We start from the raw sequence: 25,428 nt of genomic DNA on the forward strand, positions 1-25,428 counted from the left end.
TTCTTTCCCGCTCCCCCCGACATGGCAATAATGCTCCCAAGCCTTTCATCACGCTCTCCTCCCCCCTTTGCTTTCTGAAAACCACAGCCAGGAGAGAGATCAGCTAGACAAAACCTTAAACCAGTGCAAAGGTGAAACACGAGGTAAAAAACAAAATCTTTTGCTATTACTGGACATGCTGCAGACATTGTGCCTAGTAACTGTGGCAATATCTAGCACAAAAGAAACTTAACATGAATCTTTTGTTTTTAAATGACATTCAACTCATGCATAGGGAGAGTAAAGTTATTTTATTAAATCATGCACATCACGTGTGTTAGTGCAAATAGTTTAATCTGTACTCCAGAAATTCTATTGTATTTTTATATCTTTACAAAATAGATTTAAAACAATTATTTACTTTAAAAAATGTAATTCTGAAGTTAAGCATTTCAGAACAATATTTGCAATAACCTATATACAAGAGGTACTAAGTACCACTGGCATACGAGTGTTCTGTGGTTGGATGGCTTCCTGCAACTGAAAAGGATGAAATGAATGAACTAAATGACAATATTTATTTTCTACAAGTCACTTGTGGACTATTTTTTCCAACTAATAATCCTCCCATTAGCAAATCCCACGTAACTTAAGATAGAACCTTTAATTAAAGGACAATAACCCTTAAAACCTCACAAAGTAAATTATATGCTAAATTTCTATTTAAATATTTAAACTATCTGTCGATTGCCATAACATTTTTTAAAGCCAATTCAATTGCTGAGATTACCTCCCTATTTTGAAGTTTGCTTTAGCAGAGCCATTTTACTTTACCATTCTTTAGCATATTATTTAAGTCTTTAATAAACTTTTTTTGACAGAACTGTTGAGCTGAACAAGACAACTACAGTCTACATTTAATTCAGCACTAACTACAGTGATTCCCACCAAAAGTCAGCAAATAGCAATAGTTATAGTACTTAGATAAGGAAAATAAACTTTGTAATGGGGACCACTGCATCATACTTACAGCCATGTGATGAGGATGCACAAAATTTTACTACCAAATTGAAATCACCTTGACCCGACAATACATCATATCAGGTATATGATTTCAGTTTTGTAGTATTTTATGTATCTTAGATTTATTTTTTTTTTCAGCTAATCACAGACTTACTGTAGCAGTTCTCTTAACAAAGTTACGCCAACAAATGCTTATCTAAAGAGCTTCTCCAGCTCAAGTCAAAAAGTATCAAATGACTGAAAAAATAAATTGATACATGTGGTATGTGAGAAAGTATTCATACTTTTAAAGAACGCATCTCTTTAAATATATGAAATTCAATAAATTACATTCAAACTAAAGTTAACGTAAGTTGAATCACTGCACTATGTCCATCAAATGACCAAGTACTTGCTCCCAGAAATACCTCAGTTCACTCAAGAACACACACATGCTTACACTCGCACACGCGCACACGAAATACTCTAGGCTGGTCTTCACCATCAATATCTCTGTCTCTTTAAGGCTGGACATGAATTGTGTTTATTTCCAAAAATCATTAATAAAGCAATCCTTATCAAAGAAAAATACGCTTCCTTCAAAAGGCGTGGTAAGAGAAGTTTTCTTAAGTCTTGTTCCCAACAGCTCAGTGACTAACAGCAAGTAAAATGGTATACTAGTTGGTTTTTTTTCAAAAAAAAAAAAAAAAAACCAACAAAACTAAACAAAGCAAAATCGTACTGAAAGGCACTGAGCACACTGCATCTGTTTTCCAAGTATCTGCAAGGTTACTTGGCTTGGGTGTCCAAATCAGAAATGTGTTTTTCCTTTTAAATCTGGCAATCAGATTCTAAAGTAAGCGTCCACAACCCTAGCCATTATAAATAATTTGGTACCAAGAAGCCTACTTTAGGCCACCATTATAGTATTCAGAATCCCAACGTACTAATTTAAAACTTGCATGAAATTGTAAGCAAAAATATTGCTCACAGTATGATGAATCACAATTTTATTCCCTCTTTATAGACAGATACATTTTATACAGTTTAAAGCAAATGACCCTACTGCTGTTCTCGCGCAGAGCTGTGCTGTATTAAGAGGTAAAAAGGAAGAGAATTAATCTGTTTTCCCTCAGTATATGAATGTTGCCAGCTTCTAAAGGGAGGACGGTGTATGGATTCAACAACAGTTCTCATGGAGAAGCTCTGGTTAGGCCTGGGTACAGCACGACGGCTGTTACAGCAACCAAAGCTGCCATCACAGGCATCCAAGGCCATTGTCTCTGTGTGGAGAGAAAAAAAAAATCAATATCATATTTGTTCTAATTCATACTAACCAGTTTACCCCGTGGTTCCTGCAAGTCCTGAGTACCTGTTGGTAGGCATCCCTAGACCGTTACCCACGAGCCCTGCCGCAGGCTAGCCCTGACTTAGAGCATCACAGTAAACCGTGTTTCTCTAGCAAAGGCAACTCCACGACTCTTCGTGACTGCGGATCGTCAGGAGAACTTTGGGCAGTCCCGTATTTCCAGCTTCATTACTGCACGCACCTCAAAGGAATCTGCTATTAAACACGTGAGGGCTTAAGATGTTTAAAACATCGCTTGTGCCAAGTAATCGCAAGACACAGGTTTATGCAGTACTGGCATCTTTAGCTTTTGAAACTTTAAATACAGGTCTATGAAGTTAGCTTGTAGCAGATCCTAACATAATTTCAAACGGATTGTCACAACATTTAATGACAAGAATAGCATTTTAAGAGGAGGACAGTGAGAGACGTTAGAGAAAATGCAAGCTGAGAGTTCAGGATACAAACCAACCACCTATTTCTCATCTTGTCTCTTTTTCCATCTTCTTCATAGCAACAGTGAGAAAAATTAAAGTGTTTAGAGCCAGAGAGGAATTTCTTAGTCCATAAACAGGAACCAAAGCTTGTCGATTTTTATTGTTATTTAGAGGCAAACTCTTCATTTTCCACAGTTAATTAAGCAATTAAGTTCTCTTACAGGCCCTAGCATCGCAGCATTGTGCAAAAGGTAGCCCATTTGCTAAAGACAAACTGAGACCAAGTTAGAAGAGGCACATTCAGAACCGGTTAGAACGAAATTCATTGTTAGAATTAAAGAAATCACACAGATGTTAAATGATTAGTTGATTGCTCAGCTCATCAGTATCAACAGAATGGCATATTAAATGAAGGGTTTGCTTCAGGTAAAAAAAAAAAAAATACCTGTGAGCATTTCACCATGCACTATTTTATACAGAAATGGCACAAACAGGTGAGAGGGACAAACATACATTGACTGAACAGTAGTGCTTGTACCTTTCGCTACCACAATGGGCCGTAACACCAATACAGGAAAGCCAGGATTAGGCCGATGAATACGGCTGGGACGGGTTGTAATATGGAAGGCTAAAGAAGGGAAGGGATATTAAAAATCACTTTGTGCTATAAATCAATCAGGTAAAGATGATTTAGAGAGGGGGGAAATAAGTCAGTGAGTTTTGTTTTAATTGAAATGTATTAAAGACATCTAACACAATACAGCATGATCTAATCTGGTATACAAGTTAGTACACCGTTCTACTCAAATGAACAGGGATGTTTAAAATTAAAGGGAAGTAAGCAGAAAATGTTCTAAGAAACCTCTTGCAACAACTTGGAATTTAGCACTTGGAAACAATACAAATCTTAAACTGATTTGCCTGTATCTTACTCATAGTCGGTTTTAGCTTTTTTAAGTGACAGGAAATCCCATCTGGATTCCTTAAGGCAGAAAGACTCACACCAGATATTGAATTTTTCAGCTACTTCTTCATTCCTTGCAAGTTAGCCTTTCCCATTTTCCATCACCAGCCTCCAGGAAAATCAATCTTTTTCCTCCATCAGTGAATCAATTACAACTATGTCCACAGGCAAACCCCGCAGTTCAGACATTTCCGTGAGATTGTAACATGACTGTACAATCAACACGGAGTTACTTGAACGCAGGGAAGTACGTTCCTATTAGAGACACCACAAAGATCAGCGTCTCTGGCAGGTCATCAGCCTCGGCACCAAATGCAATCCTGAAAATCGATCAAATGCCGCAGCTGGGCCAAACTACCAGCTGGCAGGATTGCAGGGTTCATTGAGCTTATGGCCTCGTTAGAACCACCTACATTCAATTACCTGTAAACTACTCCACATTCTAGATGGGCAGCCTCTATGCTTAATATGATAAATTAAAAGCAAAAAAGGACCTAATTCCTTTTTAAGCTGTCCTTGGAAGACGCCTGCTTTCTCTGTATCCTAGCCTATATATTCGTGCACACACACAGACACACAGAGGTTAAGTTCAAACCATGCTAAATATTTCCTTAAAAACTTTTCTTGTGCTGAAGCCACCTTGATTTTGTTCAGTCAAATAAATAAATAAATAAATTCGTGCTCGAAGACTTTCTAAAATGTTGTGATTCATAAATAAAATCTCATCCTGTTATGAATTTGTACAAGTCAATCATAGAACCTCCAATATGGTTCAAAACAGGAATCTTAAGAGGTATTCTAGTCTCTGCCATTCAATTCAAATTTGTTTTAATCAAGGCAAATATTTAATAGACAAATTATATGTAACTATTACGGTCATTTTCATGCAGGATTATTTTTGTGTCGTTGGTGCCACAAATCAGCGTGCCACCTTCCCACAGAAAGCATGTTGGTAGAAATAATCACAGCAGTGTTCAAAAAAGTGCCAGAAGTTTAAGTCAACCAGAGCAGCTAATGTTCTCAAACCAGTCACATACACAAATCTGTCATATAAAGCGCATCAGGAAATAATCAGTGACTATAAGCATGCAAGCACAAGTAGTACGCCACACACTGCTAAGCGTTTCAGAACACACCACTTTTTTTTTTTTAAAGTAAAACTTAAGTATAAAAACTTAGTATGTAAATGATATCCCAAATGGAGTACAGTAGCCTTGTCTTTTCTATCATTTGATAGTTCACTGAGCAATTCTATGGATTTTTTTATTATTTCTTAAATTTTTTTTTTAACTTTTAAAGGCATACGCATTTATGGCTGTGGTATCTTGCTAAATGAAACAGATGATAAATATCCACCACATTAAATGAAATTGCCTCCAAACGATTAAGTCTTCCCCTTCACGAACTTATCTCCTTATTGTTGAGGAGCATTTAACTAGGTGCTTCATCAAAAAAGTGCATCTTGTATCAGCACATGAAGATATGCAAACTCAGATACTGATGGGCTGCAAAAGGGAACAAATCCCACAGCGGGAAGTCACTGTCTGTGGGACACTGTCCTCGGAAATGAAGTAGCAGATAACGATTCAAGCATAAGGGGACAACAGCACTTGAAAATTTGACCTTGGAACTCAGCCCAGTATCCATGATGCTTCAAATAACCCACAAGACAGGCGTGTTTTACATTACTCACTGTGAGTAATGCTTGCTTGCACAGCAAGTTTGTCCTGCAGGTCCTTATATAGTTGGATGCTCTTCACCATACCCTGACCTCCAGGCTTCAACTGTCATAACTAAATCCTCCTCTGGAAGCAGATTTTGGCAACTGCTGTGGTTCCTGATTTTATATAAATACTCACCTCAAATTCTTCCTAAAGGTTCCCTTACCTTACAAGCTTTTCCACTTTTATCAGATGCTCTAACTCCCTTCACAGTATTTCTTCCCTCTACTATCCCCCTTTTTCCACGGATCATTTAATCCTGAGGTTAATGTTTTTAACAGAGCAGAAAATCTCACATTCACAACTATTTATTCAGTGTGATATCTTCTACTAGAATTGGAGGGTTTTGGTTTGTTTGGTTTTGATTTCTGACTACTTTAGTAACTCAATATTATCTGAGCATCCCAGAAGAATTCTAAGCAGGGAGCAGGTTCCACGAGAATTACAGCATCATATTCCTGAAAATATGGTTGAAAAAAGCGAGAAGGGCTTTGAATTCTTTACATCTTCGACAGCTCTACTATGTTAGAGGTTTACATTCGGTAATGGGCTACGGCAAGAGTGTTCACACAAGCTTTGGGCATCTAGCAGCCAGATTATTTTTGAGGATGGTATCTGTAAAACTTTCTCCATAGTCAGAGAAGCAGTTTTCTAAAAGGCTATTACAGAGCATCCATTATCCTCCTGGTTTGTACTGTCCGCTACTGGAGTTTTTCACCCTACACTGATCATAGAGGCATTCCAGGAAGACAATAAACCAGCCATCCCAGCGTAGCAAGGAATCTCAAAGTAAGGCCATGACCACCTTATAACGTGTCTGACACACCCTTAACATCTGGAGGATTTCAGAAGTCTCAATATAAAAAAAAAAGTTGTCCTTAGCTGTAAACTCAATTCTAATGATACAACTCTCAAATTAATTTTGAAAAGAAAAGAATATTTTCATTAGTGAATAGAAAGGACAGTTCAACTGCACTGTTTAAAGCATGAGCTGATCAGGGATAACCACCATTAAGAAGCATGAGCAAGAGTAAGGAGGGAACATCCATTGTAATAAACACTAACAGAATAAAAGCATCTTGAAAAAGGTTGCTTAATTTATTTGGATCCGGGTTTCTCAGCTTTTACCCATGTATCGTTCTCTGAAATTAAAAAGTTTTGCTTAGCTCTGGTTCACTAGTATTTAAAACGGAAGTTTTCAAGAGAGCAGATATCTAAGACTATAGTTAAAACTGTCACACAGCTGGGAATTTAACTTGCACACGTAATTGTAACCGTGCAACGACCTGCAAATTTGCACAGGTAGCACCAGAAGGGAATTTTGCATATGATATGGTACACAGCCCTTTTTTTTCCTTTTTGTTTTTTAAAGTCTGTCCTTTTCTATTTGACACTTACATATTCCCTCAATCAACAGAATTGCCAGTGTCATAACTTGAGTTCCCCAAATATTTTGTACAGACTTACGTTGTTTCCTTTTTCTTGTAGCAGCTTCAGGTTTTCTTTACATTGTTTGAGTTCTTCTGTGAGTGACTGATTTTCTTGTTCAGCCACCTCATACTTCGCCTTCAGCTCCGAGAGCAGAGTCTGTGTTCTTTCATACTAAAGACAAAGAGAAAACAGTCTGCAGAAAACAGTCTGGACACCCAACACGTGCTTACGTTTGCTTAGCACATGGCTTCCTTTCCTCTCATCTGCCCACAGTAACTCGCCTTGCATCAGTGCTCCCTCTTTCCATAAAAGCAGGGTAGAAAAATCTTAGTTTAGACTTTCTTTTTTTTCTAAATTAAGATTTTTGTCCCTGATTTTGAAGGGCTAGGATTACTAAAACCAAGGAAACATGAAGAAAGAGTTAGGCCTTAATTCATCTCTCCTACCAAACAACTACATATTACCTTATAGGAAAGGATAAAAACTATGTAGTTTTTTACATAGTAAAAACTATGAAGACAAAACAAGAAACAGGGGAACACGGAGTCCTTTATGTTTAAATAGTGATCTTACACCCAGGCTATAGTTTAAATACCTACACCAATCAAATAAGTGCAAAAATCAACATTATGTATGAATTAAATCAAACCCTCTTCCCACACAGCAAACTCAAATGTAAGGGTAAGAAAGGCATTAAAAAATTACTACGCCTTATTGCTATCATGCCATAATCGTCAGTGGGGGTCAAGTGCAAACAATATTGTGTGAATGTGTCCCATATTCCTACAGCACAGGCAGTTTCTCCTTTTTCAAACTCACATTCCGTTTTCCTACAGATCACAAGCTCTCTAGTAGTGCTCATGACAGGGATTAACAAGGACAGAACCCATGACTTTCAGTACTGGCCTTTACCACAAATTAAGGGATCAGGCATCTTTACGAGTGCATTCGATTACAAAGCCACAGACTAACACGAGTGGGTTTTTCAAATTCTGAAAATGGTAAGGAACGTGGCATGGACGAATTAATGCCAGAGCAAGGCAAAGGACTGCAAAAGAAACTAACAGCAGTGACGGGGGAAAACTTTAGTCAAAATGCTCATAAGAGAAAGCAAGTAATTGTTGGAGGCTACAGCTTTCTTCCAGACATCATCTTCAGAGCCCAGACAGATGAAATATGTGCTCAAAATGCTCCCTGTTCCTTCTGTACTTACTAATTATCTTCAGCAGCCTAGAGATCCAGTAAGATTAATGAAGACCTTTGTAAAGAATGTGTAGTTCCGTTGTCAAATAAGAGTTTAAAGCTAACTAGGAAGATCATGCTGACTAAAAAGAATTAATTTTGCTTCATAAAAGTTAATGAAACTCTATACCACGATGTTCAGGAAGACTCTGAATAAGGATTTACCTACCTGAACAGCTTAAAATTAAATTCACTAAGGTAATGCATGGAAGTAAACTTTAGGAAGTTCCCAAAACACACACAAATAATTTTGTCTGAAATCTTCCTTTTTTGATTTAATGCCCAGCTTATCTATTACTAGCTACCATAAAAGTACTCATAATAAAAGCATGAAAAACTTTAATTTCTAGAACTCTTACATTTTTCCTTTTCTTTTAGCTTAAAAGTCAAAGTCATTGGGCATCATATTCTCTCAAAACAGAAATAAAGTTTTCCGTTACCTCTTTCTGAACATCTTTTGCTTGACTCTCAGCTTCACTGAGTTGGCTTTTTAGACTAGCTGCATCCCGCTGATGTTTTTCTCTCAAAGATCCCATCTGAGTTTCAAGTTCCTTTCGAGACATTTCGAGAACACTTATATCGCTGGTCAGCGCTAAACTCTGCTTCTGAGAGCTGAAAAACAGAATCCAATTGATTCCTCATGTGTTTTAAATTTAAAGAAACAAGAGATTTTTTTTTAAAGCACTTTTCATCCTCCAAAGCTTCACACGTTATTTTCATTTAATACGGAAGTAACAGCTTAGAGCAATCGTAGAAGTGCAGATCACCATTGTCTCCCTATACAGAGCACGGACACAAAAGGCCGGCCGTAGTTTTGCTTTTAAATATATATGCACAGCTTAGTGTGTATAATTAATTATAAGATATAATTTAAATAATTTATAATTAATAATTTTTATTTTATTTGTTATTATTTGCTCAGTATTTATTATATACTCCAAAGTATTTTGAAACAAATTTGTAGTGAGAAGTCTGTCCAAGATTGTTAGAAGTATTTTACTTATTTACACACATGCTTCTTTGCTTACTCCAGTTGTATAAGCTAATAGCTAGTATATTCTTCAAGTGTTTAGTAGAATTGTGTAACAGTCCCAGAAAGCTCTAAATTAAGCCATTAAGAACTTCAGTGTAATAACCAAGTAGTGTTGATTCGCGCCTGTGCAAGGCAGAAGCAAAAATGAGGGAGAGATCTTGCATAACCCCATTATGCAAATCCTGTATTTGCTCATGTGAACTTACGTATGAAAAAATACAAGTGGAAATCAGGGCATGATGGAACAAAAAAGAAAGGTTTGATTCCTGTAAAATAACACATTACTTCTAGAAATGTTTTACTGCAGGAAATTTCCACTTTTTCCAATCAGATCTTACAACAGTGAGGAAGCCAGAAGAAAAAAAAAACCAAAACCCAGGTATCTAGGCACGATGGTAAAATTCACATCTCGAATAAAACTGCTGTCCCATATTTACTTTGTTAATTAAATTCTAATACCTGAAACCAAACAACAACACAATAATGGTAGAAGGAGGAATAAGAAGGGAAGTTGCTTCCAGGCAGAATATTTAGATAGCCTTTAGAATGTCATCTTCAAAAAGCAAAAGAAATACAGTAAAAGACAAACACTCCTGCACCCTAAAGTCCCTCCCAAAAGATATTATGGTGCTTGCGATAAAATAATTTGTATTTTTCTGTTAAGCAAAACATGACATATAATACTGTCCATCATTACTATTTATAATGTGACACGCTTCCATGAGACACCAGCCTATCTGAGAATCATTTTCCAACCCTGAATGCTGAGAAAATTTTAGGTTAGGAAATCCCTGTCATTTATCATCTTTTTAAATAGAAGGATAACTGTTAAGTCTAAACACTTTCACAATGCACACTTCAAAAGTTCTTAGTAAAAGCAGCAAAGTAAGTCAAGTTACCTTATGATGATATAACATGACTGATAAGCAATACAGAAGCATTTGCAAAATAGAAAAAAATACCTTAATGTAACAATTTGGCATGAAAGTGTGCTCTGCGCAAATACTATGATATAAATAAAATTTCAATACATTAAAACACCATTAGACATTTAGTACCATTTTGGGGAATAAAAAAAACAACAGAAAACCCCTCTTCAGCTACTGTGATGCATTCCTAGACAAACCCACTGTGCCCTTACCTAGAAAGCTCCTTCTCTTGTCGCTGAAGTTCAGACGTAAGCGAAGTATTTTCCTTCCTTAGTGTAACACATTCGGCTTCCAGAGCACTCCACTCTGCCTTCAACTTTTCAAGTTCACCTGCAATGAATAAAATTTAATTGAATTGAGTAAAATTATTTCATGACTGCTTCAAGTATCACTAGCTAATAAATGGAGGAAAAGCTGGTATAGTCGTAAATCTCAAATATATTTGATTATAATCAAGTCACATGAATTTTCTCACAAGCACCTATAAGACATTATCGTATCTTCTACTGTTATGAGGTTTGTGAGCCATTAAACAAGCTAGTGCTTTTTTTTATGCAAGCTTTTTCTAAGGCACAGAGGAGTAGAAAACAGTCTGTTTACGGGTCTACTCTAGTATTTCAGAAACAGTGACAGGAAAGCGTATTTGAAGAAAATCTCCCAGACTTGAAAATAGCACACAACTAGAATCACTAGTTACCATGCCTCTGCTACAAGGAACAGAATGTTTAAAGCAATAACTAAGGGTGAAAACAATACCTTTGAAATAAATCAGTCCCTGGTAAAATAGATAAAAATCAATGTTACACAGGTCTTAGCAACACAATGACAGAGACTGGTGTCTCAACTAGAAAAAGGCTTTTCTGGCAACTTCAGATTAACTGATTCAGAATTAAAGCATATTTTACATATGCCAGTTTCTCTGTGACATGGTCAAAGTTTCAGTACGAGCTCTTGAACTCTATTAGCAGATTCTCCAAGGGCTGAAGCGATGGGCCTGGAGCAGCAGCTCTCAAGCAGCCCTCCTGAGAGGTGGGTGCATTCCAGGTGAAGTGAAACACAAAGGAATGAGCCCAGGAGCAGCCCTATGCTGGCTCAGCACAACGCATTTGTACATCTCCACATTATGCGTCCAGAATAAAGCTTTACGTTTATTAACATTTTTATGTTAAAAATGAGATAATCAACAATTTTATCAAGCCACAAAATACAGTTATGTGTCTCAAGTGAAGCTACGCATTTATGGGCTTAAGTTCTACAGAAGGTACACAAATCCTTTTGGAAATCTGCGTCAGTATCAATCCCCCAAACAGTAGAAGTTCTCCATCTTTTCTAAGTGGAATTGTAGTTGGTCTACTTTTAATATCAAAGAGTACCTAAGCTAATTTAGGCACAATTGACAAGCTACTATTTAAGGAAGTATACGAATCAGCTTTTCTAACACTACAAGCCTTGATATATGTATATAAATACACATGTACATATATAGACACAGTAAAGGTCTACAGAGAGACAAACAAACGGTGATTTGAATAACTGACATTCATCAGACTGCGAAGGATGCTACTGTTAGCACTGGTCTGCAACATCCTTTTAAACAAGCACCTTTTAAGCGAGTAGCCTCTTCCTTCTGCTGATCCTCACACTGCTGACATCTGAGCTGAAAGCTGGCTTGCAGACTGACAATTTCTTTTTCGTAATCTGAGGCATCTTTCCGCCACCGTTCGAGTTCCGCTCGCACTGTTTGCAGCTCATTTTGCAACGCAGAAATATCTGTATCTCGATCTGATGCTGCTTTTTCCGCAACTTGTTGAAGTGACAGAATCTCATTTTGAGCACTGACTAGTTCATTGCGAGTGCTTGAGATTTCACTCTCCTTTTCCTCACGAAGATTCTCAATATCTTCTTGCAATCTTCGCAACTGAGCTGGAAAGCATACATTAATGTTAATATTTTTAAAAACTGTATTTACAGGAAATCTAAAACGCGTAACTCCCTTTTTCAACTTGTTGATGTTTAAATGGACTAAAGAATCCTAATGCAATTGGAAAAGGTATTAATCTTATCAAATGCTGTACCCTTAAAGAGACACGTATGTGAGGTTGTGTATTACAGAGAGTCAAAGGAAATAGAATTACAGTTGGACGAAGCTTTCTTAGACAGGGTTGTGTTTCGCGTTGGATACTATAGCAACTCTCCAAAATCCGAAACCAAGATTTAGATCCAACTTCACTGTAAGCAAAACACGTATTATAGGAAAAGGACACTGCGGGGATCGGAGACAAGAGGAAAAGCAAGAAAGCTTCTGTGACAAGCCAAACAGTTGGCAAAGCGACACTGGAAATGTTTGCCTCGTCAGCAGTTAACTTCTGATGTCTATAAATATTTGAGGCACAGAGTCTAATTTCTACTCCAGTCTCAACATGTAGTAAAGGAAATAAAAATTACTTCTTTGCATAAGGCCTTTTTCAAAGTGCATGATTAATTTTGAATTGAAAGGGACAGCTGCACCGAATATCTTGAACTATAAGTCATCCTTTAGCATTTACAGTTTACTGTAAACGTGCAGCAGTCACACACACACACAAGGTTATTTCAGATTGCTGTACGAAGCAAACCTAAATTATTCCCATTCAAAACTGTTTCATTACTAAACACGTCTCTTCTCTGAGCACAACTATTTTTCATAAACACACATGTGAATAGAATCCAGTGCAAACAGTTGGAAAAAAAAAGTACAGTACAGAGGAAAGGGAAGCATGAAAGAAAGAACAAAATTATAGTTAAAGCCCTGAGTGATGGAACCAAAGTGCTTAATTTGCTCAGTGCTTTTGTTTGGCTTTTTGAAGAACACATACCAAAGTTCACATGCATTTCATTGATTTTTAACATGGAAAAACACAATTACTAAGTTAATGAAGAATAGCTCTGAGAAGAAAAGTGTTAAGTTCTCAACATCACTTGAAAACCTAATATAAGATACTGCAGATGGTCAGAATTACACGTTTAAAGTTACATGTTTCAGAAGCACAGGGCAAAAAAAGGACGGTGTAAAGCACATGGAAGACAACCAAGGTTGAGTAACCCTCATAGATGTCTTGTATTTATTTTTGTTCCCTCAATCTATTATAGAAGATGACAGGGAGAATGTGAGCGAGTCACGCCATAAACTGACATAGCATAAAAACTACTCAAGAGAGACTTGCACTTTCATGACAACTGCATTTGATGCTTTTCAGTAGCTGCAGATACCGTAATATCGGTAGAATTCATATGCAGGTACCAACTAGAAACTTCTTGTTAGCTGATGCACAGTGAAGAAAAATGCAACTTTCCCCCCCCACACCTTCTCCAAACAGGCTCCAGCAGGACATTCAGCTCATTAGATAAACTACAGAACTTACAAGTTACCTAATTCCACACTCTGGAGGAAAAAGACAGTATGGGGAAAAAGCATGATAGTTACTCTACACTGTAATAGATAAGAGCTGTTACAGACAACAGTAAGTTAGATTTCACAGCAATTCTGTGTAAGATGAAATGGCTTCTCTTCCATAACAAAGACAGTCACAGCATGATGGATTTTTAAATAGATGTGAGCAACAGGAGGCTTACTGCCACCTCAGTTGTTTGGAAATAGTTTCTAGAGGCTTACACTAAGAGAACAGCAAACAAAGTAGTAGATGAGAACAAGCTGACAGTAAAACACCACATTAAACATTAACAATTGCCCTTCCACATATCCTTACGTTAGAAGCCTCGAACCTACCAAACCAATATGCTAGGAAGCCACACGTTTCTAAACCACTGAGAATTACGACTTGCTAACACAGCAAGTGCCCATTAATGAGCAAAGGAGTAAGTTTTTTCAAACTATATCTTCTTGATATTATTTTCTTTATCAAGCCAACCTAAATTCCTGCTTCTCAGTAATGGCAGTATTTCAACGAAATGTGTTTTTTTCCTGCCGTCTGTATTGTTGCCGAACAACTCTCCCTTTAAATGTTCAGGTGTGAAAACAAGCATGGTATAACTGAAAATCCAAAACACGTAACAAGCGCTTCTGAAGTTTGGTGGAATTGTAGAAATAACTTACGAAGAAAAATTACTACCAAGAATATTGGAAGGTTTCTGAAGTATTCCAGTGCTTCAGAATTCAGGGCAATTAGAAAGAAAACTTCCATTACACCTCTTACTTAAGTAAGCCATTACCTCATCTAAACTGAACGTGTCTTTTTTTAAGTAAGTAATGACAAGTTACTTGAATTTCCTTGCTTTACCTATCTGTTCATCTAAAGAACACATGTAAAGACAGGATCTCAGTTGTTTTTGTGGCACCTTCTCTTCCCTATGACAAAGATACAAAGCCATGTAGCACTGGCTGGTGTAAAACATTGATTCCATGAAAATCCTTTAAGAAATGTTACTGCATGAAGCCGCCAGGATTTTTTTTCTCCACTACAGTTTGTAGAGGCTGCCAAGAGAGAATCCTGACATCTTGATAACTTTTCTCAAGTTGTGAGATGTGTCACACCCTAAAAGTTTGGGAAGCAGCAAGCATACAGCGAACAGCAGAAGATCCTCAACTACCACGGAGAAAGAGGAGGAGGAAGCGTAAGCAAGACCTCGCTCCTGAAGGGTTCAGGAGACAAAGAGTAATCTTCAAGAGTAATCTTGAAGTTACATTTGGCTCTGTCAAGCTTCTACTTGAAATCTTTTTTTCCCCTCTCAAAAAAAAAGAGAATTATTTTTTCTGCATAGAAGTAACTATCAAATCTTCATTTCTAACTTTTTCTACAGCAATTCTTTACTTGCAGAATTTTCATTATTAGCAGGACAAGATTCAAAATTAAATTGCTCTTCTTGTTCTGAAGATGAGTATTGCATAAGCCTCTCTTTTTTGCAGGAGCAATGGCAGAAGATGTAAATATTCTTTGCTTTCATATAAACCAGTGCTATTATATAAGCTGCTCAGTGTAACTGGTATATGACAAGTACCACACTCCACAAAAAATTACTGTCCATAAAGTAATTTGGTAAAGCTGTCTTGAATTCCTAAGAAAGTGAGGATTGTCAGACCATCCACCTGTCTGCTCCTCTGCCTTCCAACCATTTTTCAGTCCAAACCAAATGACACGCTGACAAAGGTACCAAGGTACGAAGCTCCTACAAGTTTCATAAGAACCAATGGCTGAGTAGATGTTCAAACTAACGCCTGCTCTAAGGAAGAGTCATAACGGAACCCTGATTGATTTTAAGGCTAAACAGCTTCTTGACCAATGAGCTCACTGACGTGCACAGGCTGACAAGTTAATGTGACACAGCATACGTGACACGAGTTACATCCTGTTATCATTATTTTGGACTGAAAAAAAGCATGATCCGTCATACTTTCTTTTCGAAATAGCACAGATGGTGTCTCTATTGCAGAAATTTTACTGCATGCCCTGAGGTTGGATGCAGACCTGGAGTGATAAAATTATTTAAGAGGATTCTACCAATGAAGTGAAGAGACCGAGTAGCACAAAAAATAGACTAAACCTTCTGAGTGCTCTGAAGATAAATAGTCACAGTAAGAATCCCTGGATCATTCAAAGCTGAGGAAGACTGAAGAGAGAGAAAGCAGAAGAGACATCTGCTACAGACGTCTTCAGCTTTTTCTTAGTTATGATTAGAACCAGAGGAATTGACAGGAAACATCTCACAATATAATTCAAAGATACAGTGAAAGAAATCAGATTTAAAACATAAACACAATTAAAATTTTCCTTTATTAGCTCTTATGATACCACAGAAACAGCCAAAGCCATATATTTTCCCCTAAAAGAGTGGGGTAAAAAAAAATAATTTCCTACCTTGCAGAACATTTATTTGCTTGTTCGATTCTTCAACTTGCACTCGATATGCTTTTCTCTCTTCTTCCAATAGCGCTATAAACGGAAGTGAAAATGCACCCCAAAATTTTTGTTAGTAAGAAGTATTTCAGCTGCATAATTAATTTTAGTTACAACTTCCCCTTAAACTGAAAAGATTAAAACAATTGTATTGTTTCAGTAAGTTATCAAAGCTAGTAACTGTGTAAGTAGTTTAATAAAAAGTTAATATTAAGACATCATTCCATTATTGTGGTAGTATTACGATTAATTTGAAATTAATATAATCTGTTGCCTGATCCAAAAACTCCACGTGTGCTAAATGCAAAGTGGTTTGGGAAGAGAAAAAAAAAAAAAGCTGTAAATGTAGCCCTTAGGGAACAGTGACCAATATGCAATTAAACTGGACTATACTATTTCCTGTCAAAAACAACCTACGGTTTTCTGAGGATAATGATACAGCGACACATCTGATGGGGTGATCTAAAGAACTACCACTGAATACATTACATTATGTGCATTATCTGACTGAAATACAGGTTAATCAGTATCTGTAGATGAATATATTTTGCAAGGATGAAATATACAGAGTTCGTGTATGTATTCAATACTACGAAAAGATTTTTGGTTTATCTTGAACATAAAAGTCAGAGCTCAATCAGACTGTATATGAAGTTTAGAAAAAAAAGCAAAAACGTTTCTGACATTCTGTGCAGGAGATGGGAATGCTATGAAACAAATATATCTAACAGACAGTCAGCAAAACCGGACCCCCTTTTAAGACTACCTGACAAATACAGTTTTAATGGATACCCTACACAACCAAGTTGATCTGGGTCTCACCTTGAAGTTCAAAGCATTTTTGTTTACTTGTCCTAGCTAGCTCTTGGGCTTCAACCAGCTCCTTGTGCAGCTGCTGAATTTCTTGCTTAGCCTCAGTCTCTGATTGTGCACCCTGCAATTCATCTGATAAAAGAACATTTTCTTTAAATCATAAATTTGTACAACAGCTTAATTTGCACTGCCATGTGATGACTGGCAACTTTTTATTCAAATCATCTGAAGTTAGTTAAAGTAAACTCAAAATTGGATTAGGTAAATATTAGCAAAAAATATTAATATACTTCTAAAAAGGAGGAAAACATATACAAACTTTAAAACATTCATTATACATAACATGCAGCATGAAACAAAACCAAACAAGATTTAGGGAGTTTTTAAAAAACACTGTATAGATTGGCAAGGATTCCTGGATTCACAAAAATGAAGGAACAACAAGCGTAAGACGACCCTTGACTGTGTTTACAACGTGTGTGTTCTGAAAAGGCAGCTGCTCCAACCCCCTCTCCCAGCTCACGCTTATCAGCAACGCGTCCCCTTCGTCCCCTGCCTCCCGAGCCCCCCGTCCTGCGCCGGCACCCCCACAGCCCCAGCCTCCCCCCGGGCTGGGTGATGCCAGGCAGCTGCAAGAGATTACGCACAGAGCTGCTATTAAATGCTTTGCTACTGCCAACGGGCTTGCTACCGTGCAGGCTCGGCTTCCTCCTCTCCCTCTGCAGACCATAACGACAAGGAAAGGAAAAAATCTAGGGAAATCTTGTAAAACAAAAAGAAGAAAAGCCCACCCTCCTTATTTCGTTCGGTGGCCTAGTGAATGCTAAGCTAAATTTTGCCCTTAATTTTTTTTTGCCAATATGTCTTAAAATATTAGGTATATCTTTAACACGATCAGATATCCCTGCATGTTATTTAAACTCTAAATAATAATAATAATGCTCTCCTCCACAACTAAAATGATATTAAATACCTATTGGGCTTACAAGAGAAGACTTGCGGTCACAGACAAATTAAGTACTTTTACAGCTCAAGTTTTGGAGAAATTAAAAGAGGAAAAACAAGTATTTGTAACTAACAGCAGTGTCCTCTAATGGGGACACACTAGAAACTAGACGCAGTGACAACGAGGAAGGCTGATTGTTGCCTGATACTCCAGCCTGCAGCATCTGCAATGCCAGGAACCGCACCAGGAAACTCCCATTCACTAAATTTTCCTTGAATAGTGTCTGTGCGGAAACAGATCTCCCACCAGGCGCCAGCAGCACTAATTGGTAGAGGGCTAGCACTTTATATAAAGCCAGTTAGGTGAGAAAGGTAAAGGAGGGAATCAGTGAGAAAAGTCCAGCTGAACATGCTGGGAGAGGGAGAATGAAAACGTAGATGTGCTGCTCGGCTAACTGGCTAATAAACGCCTATGGCTACAGGCCACATGGATTTAAGATAAAGGCACACTACTTTGAATAAGAAGCCCAAAAGATAAATTGGTTCAGTTTTCTGAACCTTTCACTAATAAGAAAAAAAAATAGATACAAGCTGTAGTTTAGTTTGTCATTATACTTTTGACATTCACTTTTGACTGTAGACATCACCAATAAAGTAGTTTAAATTTTTTTTTGCTGTTTTCTTCATTAAAGTAATTGTTTATCAAATTATGCTTTAAGTATTCATACCGTGTCCCTCTCCGAACAGAGGCTGTTTTTCCTGTGCTCACAGTAATGAATGGGTGGGATCGAGTGGAGCTGAGGGCACACATGTGCTTCTAGATTTTTTCAGAACAAAATTATGAGAGCAGAAAGAACAAAGAGGACTACATATTTCATCCAAATACTTTCTTTTATAGTTTACTAGAGTTCTAAATTCAAGTCTGTCTTTACTGAACGTGTTTTGTTCTTAGCTTCTCATGGATAAAGACTTGGGGCAATTAGATTTTCAACCCTCCTTAATGAGACTGTTCAGAAGAAATGGACGAGGAAGTTGACAAATTACGCTCAAATCACGCCTGATAAAGAAGCAGTGTCCCAAGCCCAACAATGGACACCCTAAATGAACTTTCTGGTGGACAGTATTTTCCAATTAATTAAAGTACACATCATAAAAGATAACACTGCTTCAAAGGAGATGAGGAACTCGACTTACGGGACAAGATATTCAGTTTAGCAAAGGCACAATCAAGGTAAAAACCCTTTCCTACTCCAATGCAACAGAAAGCCAAGAAATACCAGCACGAGAAAATAACAGCTTTTCAGTCTTACCCAAACTTAAAATTTCTTTAATGCCTTTTAGTTCAAAGCAAACACAATTTCTGTGCTAACTCGAGTTTTGAAAAAAATTCCTTAGCGAGTAGGATTGCTCTATTTCATAAACAATAAAACTACTAGATATCATCAGGCTTAAAATTAGTTCCCTCAGGAAGAAAAGTCACATCACAAAAACCTGGTTTGAGAACCAATGTAAAAAAGTTTGCAATTAAAAAAATATTTGAGCAATTTCCAGAAGCACTCAGCACTGGACTAACTGTTCCCAGAGAAGTCTAAAGAATTCTGTCATTAATTACAACAAAGCCCCCCCCCCCCCCAAAAAAAAAGTCAAATACAACACTTTGAAAACCCTCATTCATTTATTCTACCTTATGGAAAATTTTCATCTGTGATCAAATTGTTTTCCATGTTACAACAAAGGTTCTTAATTAACACCACTTTGTTTCACACACACGCTCTGAGGTTTTCCTTAACATCAACTTTACTGGTAGATTTAAAATTGTTAAAGAAATTAGCATGATTTGTACAAATGAGTCCCAAAGCACACAGAAATTTCTTCTCCTTCAATCTGGCCCAAGAAAAGAAGTCTAACCTGTGGGTTGGTTTTGGGGAAAAATGACCATTTCCAAATCATTAAAGAATATGATGGTGTGTGAAGGAATAATTTGCAGTTTTAGGATCTATAAAATAAAATTGCAATAAAACCAAAAGAAAAGCAAAACTCAGATTAAATTAATATTTACAAACATGAAGATATTAAGCAGGCTCTGCTTATATGTTTGCCTTTACGCTTTTGTTTTGATACCAGCGATGCTACAGAACCGCACACGGGCTGTGGTCCTAAGTGAGCCCCTACCTGTCTGGGCCGGGCCTGCGGCAGCAACCTCACGAGCAGGCTGGTATTTCTCCAAGCCTCAGAGCAGCTCACCTTCCGAATTTTGTGGGATTTCCCAGGTTATTCAGTTAATTATTTTCAGAATACTCAGGTGAAGTCAGATAAACAATTAAAATCCTGAGTTTTCTTCAGCTTCATAAAATCTATACAAACTGTATCATACATTTAAAATAAAATATTGGGCTACTGCAACATAAAACAACTGTTCCAAACTTTCTCGATCAACAGACCAGTGCTGATTTTTCTAAATTTCTTATGTAAACTACCACTATTCAGCAAACCCTCAACTGAAAACACTTTTTGTTAAGATTCCACAGATGAGTCTTGTAGTTACTATGAAAATAGAAGGAAGCTGATAAGAACAAGGTAACTAAGCTTCCAATGACATTTATTGCTTCTTTCCATCTGTTTAACATTTATCTGTTTTAACATTGCAATAAGTAGTCACAAACAGCCTGTCTAAACAGAAGCGTCCAGGGAACTGTTATTAATGGCTAATAAAGTCATTCACCTTGTGGGGGGGGGAAAAAAAAAAAAAAAAAGCAGTTCTACTAATCTGTGAGAGCTTTTCCTCCTCCCCGTCGCCAGACTCCAACTTGTAGAAACTTGAAGCAAATCCTGAATGCACTCAAGGTTTATTGATGGAAAATACACTTGGAGGAAACTATGGCAATTAAATGTCTCATCATTTTCTTGTTCCCTTAATTTGTTTTCTAAATTCCAACAGTCAAACAAAAAGGAACGCTGCCTTTTCCAGCGGCCATTTCCGCATTCCAAACAGCTGCCAGATCAGAAATGTTCTCACTCTTCCTCAATTATATGACTGCATAACAAATCCACTTGAAAGTCGTTCTGTGGCAAATAAGATCCTTTTTAGGGCAAAGTCAGGCATATGAAGTAGCTCTCTGACAAAACCTCAAACAAAACTGTGGGTTTACAGGCTCTTCACAAGAGCTATGAAGGCAAATGACTCACTGCACAGATATTCTTTAATGGCTTCATGAGAGCAAAATAGAGGCCCATAAAGAGCCTCAAAAGAAAAAGAGTTATTCCAACTATTTTAGTTAATTACAGTATGTAATTCAATAGCAAAGTGGTCTACGCAAACAGGTATTTTTCTACTTATTAACTTAAAAGTTCAGTAATGGTTATGGTTTAAATCTTCAACTGGGTAAAGACAGATGAAGCAATGAGAACATCCACAGTGGCAGAAGACTGCTTCCACGTCACTACAGAAAACCTGATTTTAGTCCTTTAAGAGTTCAGTTAACCCTCCCTGCCAGCCTAATACACCCCGGACAGAGAAACTCCGCCAGGCCCTCGCCGCGACACGAGAGCGTTCTCATCCAGGAAGCAGGGTGCTCACAGCAGCCGTACCTTGGCCATCGTGCTTTTCAACTGGATTTTTTGTTTTCAAATAAAACTTGCTGCTAAACCCAAATTTACTACCAAAAATAAGACTATCGTAATCACTACAAACAACACCACCAGATTCTACCTTCTAACATAGGAAGTCACTGAATATACTCGTTATTAATTGCAGACATCAGAGCAAAATCTAAATGGAACACGCTCAGTATCTCAAACACTCCTTTTTAAACTGCTTTGCTGAACTGATATCCACTGGAAAACATCAAAATCAATTTTAGTTTCACTATTTGGAAACATATATATGCAATTTTTGGAAGTCCTTCTGTCACGAATTTAGAGAAGTGTAAACAACTACAGGAAAAAAAAAAGCTCTTTTACACATCTTCTAGGTTTCACTGTGGTTTCTTGTCTTTCTGAACCATGAAGAACTGTGACATTCTTCTTACTTGTGATCCCGACGTAGGCATCATTTTACAGATCTTATCAAATGTCTAGTTGTACTTAAATCCTAAAAGTAACTTTCAGTACGCTAAATGTTAGCAATTGATTGATATCCCACTAAATTTTTCAGCTCATGAATATGTCAACATTAGCTTGCTAATCAAGTTTTAAGTACATGCCTTCAGTGCAAAGAGCAGTAAAAACAACGTCATAGGTATGAAGCTCAAAGCTCAGGCTCAGCAATCATTCTAAATACGGTTACAACAGGAAATTCAAATCTTGTGTGCTAACCTCAAATCTTGTGTGCTAACCAAAAGAAGATTTTAGATTTTCTTTTTAACCCATCAGGTGCAAACTAATAGAAGTATTTCCGACAGTGATAATTTGGCAATGCTTAAAACATGTCAGTGGTGGAAGAATCCCCCCTCCCCGCAGCCATTAGCCCTAACGTAAGTGTATGTGAGACTGCTATAACTCTAAAGTTATAATGTGTAAATTCCTCGAATAGTGTTGGTGAGTGCAGACACTAGCTTTAAGCACAAATTATTTCTATATTAGCACTTAGAAGTATGCTTTTATACTACATCACCCAAAGGAATCGTTATTGATATTTAAATGCCATTCTGCCACGATTAAAACATTTGAATTTCAGCACTCTACTTCAAGGTGCATTTGATAAAAAACAGGTAGCCAAAAAAGATATATGTATATACAGATTATGCATCTAACGTTAAAAAAATAAATTTGTTTACCTTTTAGAAGAGCTACTTTAGCAATAGGTTCATTTAGATCTTGGTCATCCATTTGGGCATCTGCAAAAAACCAAACCCCACACCTTTCAGCGGGCAGACAGACTGTAGACGCTTTTCGTATATGCATTCTTTAAGTGAAGAGAAGCTTTTACGTTCTTCTCCCTTTACAACAGTTAATTATGAAGTCGCAAAATAGACGTACTGCTCTAAGCTTGTATCTGGCTCCGCATAATACACACCCTCTCAGCTATTTCAGAAAACACTCGCGATTTGTGATTTAATTCAAAGTAATTAGATGTTAGAGAGACCTCAGTTAAACGCTTACCTGTAGTGTCGTCGCTGCTTTTTTCCTTGCTTGGACTGAGAGTGTCAGACAGATCAGATTCTTTGACTCTTGCTTGATTCTCTGTAAGAGACAAGGAAAATCAACTGCAATCAGTAAATGCTTTGTTCAATCTCTTAATCGTAATTTCTTCTATTTAACTACTGCTAAATGTCAGATAATAATAGAAAACAACATAGTGGAAGAAACACTTAAAAACCTGGCGGTTGCTTATTTCTTTGTAAATCTGGGCTAAAATGGATTCAGCATCACTAATCAAGCCTGCCATCTCAATAGGGGACGCAACGGCCTCAGGCACAGCTTGAACTTTTGTTAAAGCTCTATTCTTGCCAGTTGGAACTCTGTGCAAAAGCTGATTCAATCAGGGAACAAATACGAAAAGAAAACTAGAACAATGCAGATACTGTAACAAGTCAGAAAGAAACTGCTGTTAAGAATAAAACTGTGCTTCAGTATTTTGGTCAAATAAAATAATAGCAACAAGTCCTGTATATACTGTACTGTTAAAAAAAAGAGTGTGATATGAAACAGTAAATCACAGCAATATAAATTAATACACTAATTTCTAGAAAGAATTTTCAGTTCAAATTGCATTACGAGAAGGCAGTCTACGTCCATTCCGCCAAAAAAATACCTTTATGAAATATCTGTACATACACAACTCACTACATTATTACACGCAGCTCACTGAAGCCACACAGTTGTGGTTTGGGTTTTTTAACCAGTTCTAAACTTCTAATAGAGACCAGACATCTTCAAAAGGCGAAAGGAATTAATTATATGAGTGTATCTTTTTCCCACACAGAAGTGTCCTTGACTCAGAGTCTAAATACTTTATGATGCCGTTATATTTTTTTTGGGTTGGGTTTTTCAGTGAGGAACCATGTCACCAAGATGCAGGTGAGGTTAAACATAACGACGTCTTTCTTGGCTGAGGACGCAGAGCCTTGGTTTGACAGCAGCACTGCCCACCCACAGATTAACAGAGGTTTCCTCCGAGTCTCAAGTTCCAGGTAGCGAGATATAAATATAAAAAGGCATCATCACAACATTCCTAGAATACAGACTTTACTTCTAATATATATGCAGAAAAGCACGGTGAACACAAATAATTTCTTCACGTATAGATACTGCAGATGCAACAAAAAAGTACCAGGACACAGGAAAAAAGATGCACAGCAATAAATCAAGTAATACCAATAGGGTTAGTATACGAAAACACGTAGAAAACAAAGGAGTAACAAGAAAGCTTGTGTGCATTGTTTTTTCAAATAACAAGAGAACAACAGAACTAAACACCCCCAAAACGTGCACCATGCACTTACACTGAGAAATTAGCAAGATGACAAAACACAGATAGCTTAGTAGGAAAAAAAATGTTTTCTTCAGCTAACATGAAAAGTTTTCTATTTCTCTGTGCCAGAATAACATCCACTTGTACATTAAACAGAAGAAGGCAAGTACAAACAAAGAAGCTGATCAAGAGCCAGAGTTTTCTTATCTTAATGTAACCGAAATCACCGGAGAGGGAGAAGGGGAAAACACCCCTACGCTTAAAGCGCACTAGGGGTTCGGACCTGGCAGCTATTCCAAACTTATCTCAAATGACTTCAGCAGACTTCAAAGCTCATAATGACTGGAGCAGCTAAAAACTTGATGTTTGGAGGTGGTTCTTGCTAAAACAAAAAGGGTACTTTCCTATTTTTAGGAATAAGGTTTTTAACTAAAGATGTTACAACACAAAGCATTTTACATGTATCATATAGAATCAAGCTCACAAGATTCCCATTAAAACCATAATAATTACTAAACCAAGTAATACATTCTTCTTAAAGTATTAAGAAAAGTATATCCTAAAAGCCTCACCCATGTCGTTTACATTAGTGCCCGCTCCAGAAGTGCTAAGCTGAGCAATATCTGCATCCATCTAACTTTACCATATCTGGTCACACATGGAAACAGCTTTCTTGCTCTGAGCGAAACAGGAGGAACAGCCCAAGTCCCAGCCGCTGAATTAATTCTCTCTCCCCGCACCTCCCTCCCACGCTCCCCTCCCACCCACCCTCGGGGACATCAGCTTCTTCCTCCCTCCTACCCTCCTAGCCCTGAAACAGGGAACGAGAGCTGGCACCAGAGGAAAGATGCATCAGTTTCTACATCTGAAGCAGCAGAAGTCAAAAAGGGAAACGGTTTAAAAACCCGCTTCCTATTCTGGAGCCAGAGTCGTAAGCACAAAACTCTTTCCTGTACTATATTATTTCACAGCAGTCGTCCCTATTTCCCATAATAAAACTGAGCAGAATAAATATAGCCAAAATGATGAAGTGTATTAAAATGTGTTGACATCATACTTAAGTGATGAGTTAGAATGTATTAACAAACACTAAAAATAGCTCAGCGCTTTGCAAGATAACTGGCATGCAAGTGTTACGTTACATTTATTGTATGCATTCTTTTCCCAAATATGGCAGGTTGTCTATAGCTTACTCACCTACAGAAACAAATTAAAGGTGCAATTTCATACATTAAGGTAAGAGAAGATAAATTTGAATGTCTTTAGAGTACCAGAACTTTT

The 25,428-nt window shown here is 37.3% G+C and overlaps 1 protein-coding gene across 32 annotated transcripts in view; it reads right to left on the minus strand.

Moving 5' to 3' along the window:
• Positions 1 to 271: 271 nt before the first annotated feature.
• Positions 272 to 25,428, minus strand: part of SLMAP (sarcolemma associated protein) — an 87,678-nt gene continuing 62,521 nt past the window's right edge. For 16 of the 32 annotated variants that reach the window (XM_063348530.1, XM_063348523.1, XM_063348518.1 and 13 more), the window contains 9 exons: positions 22,836 to 22,916; positions 22,511 to 22,570; positions 16,800 to 16,922; positions 15,939 to 16,013; positions 11,689 to 12,009; positions 10,299 to 10,416; positions 8,565 to 8,736; positions 6,919 to 7,053; positions 272 to 2,264 (listed from right to left, as the gene is read on the minus strand). In XM_063348530.1, coding sequence (XP_063204600.1) covers positions 2,175 to 2,264; positions 6,919 to 7,053; positions 8,565 to 8,736; positions 10,299 to 10,416; positions 11,689 to 12,009; positions 15,939 to 16,013; positions 16,800 to 16,922; positions 22,511 to 22,570; positions 22,836 to 22,916 — 1,175 coding nt within the window. In that variant the 3' untranslated portion in view covers positions 272 to 2,174. Of the gene's footprint in view, positions 2,265 to 3,304; positions 3,395 to 6,918; positions 7,054 to 8,564; positions 8,737 to 10,298; positions 10,417 to 11,688; positions 12,010 to 15,938; positions 16,014 to 16,799; positions 16,923 to 22,510; positions 22,571 to 22,835; positions 22,917 to 23,052; positions 23,147 to 24,719; positions 24,860 to 25,428 lie in introns of those variants that run through there. The other 16 variants (XM_063348534.1, XM_063348516.1, XM_063348526.1 and 13 more) reach the window with 6 other exon arrangements.

This window comes from Chroicocephalus ridibundus, chromosome 10 (assembly GCF_963924245.1).
Source record: "Chroicocephalus ridibundus chromosome 10, bChrRid1.1, whole genome shotgun sequence".
Classification (NCBI taxonomy): domain Eukaryota; kingdom Metazoa; phylum Chordata; class Aves; order Charadriiformes; family Laridae; genus Chroicocephalus; species Chroicocephalus ridibundus.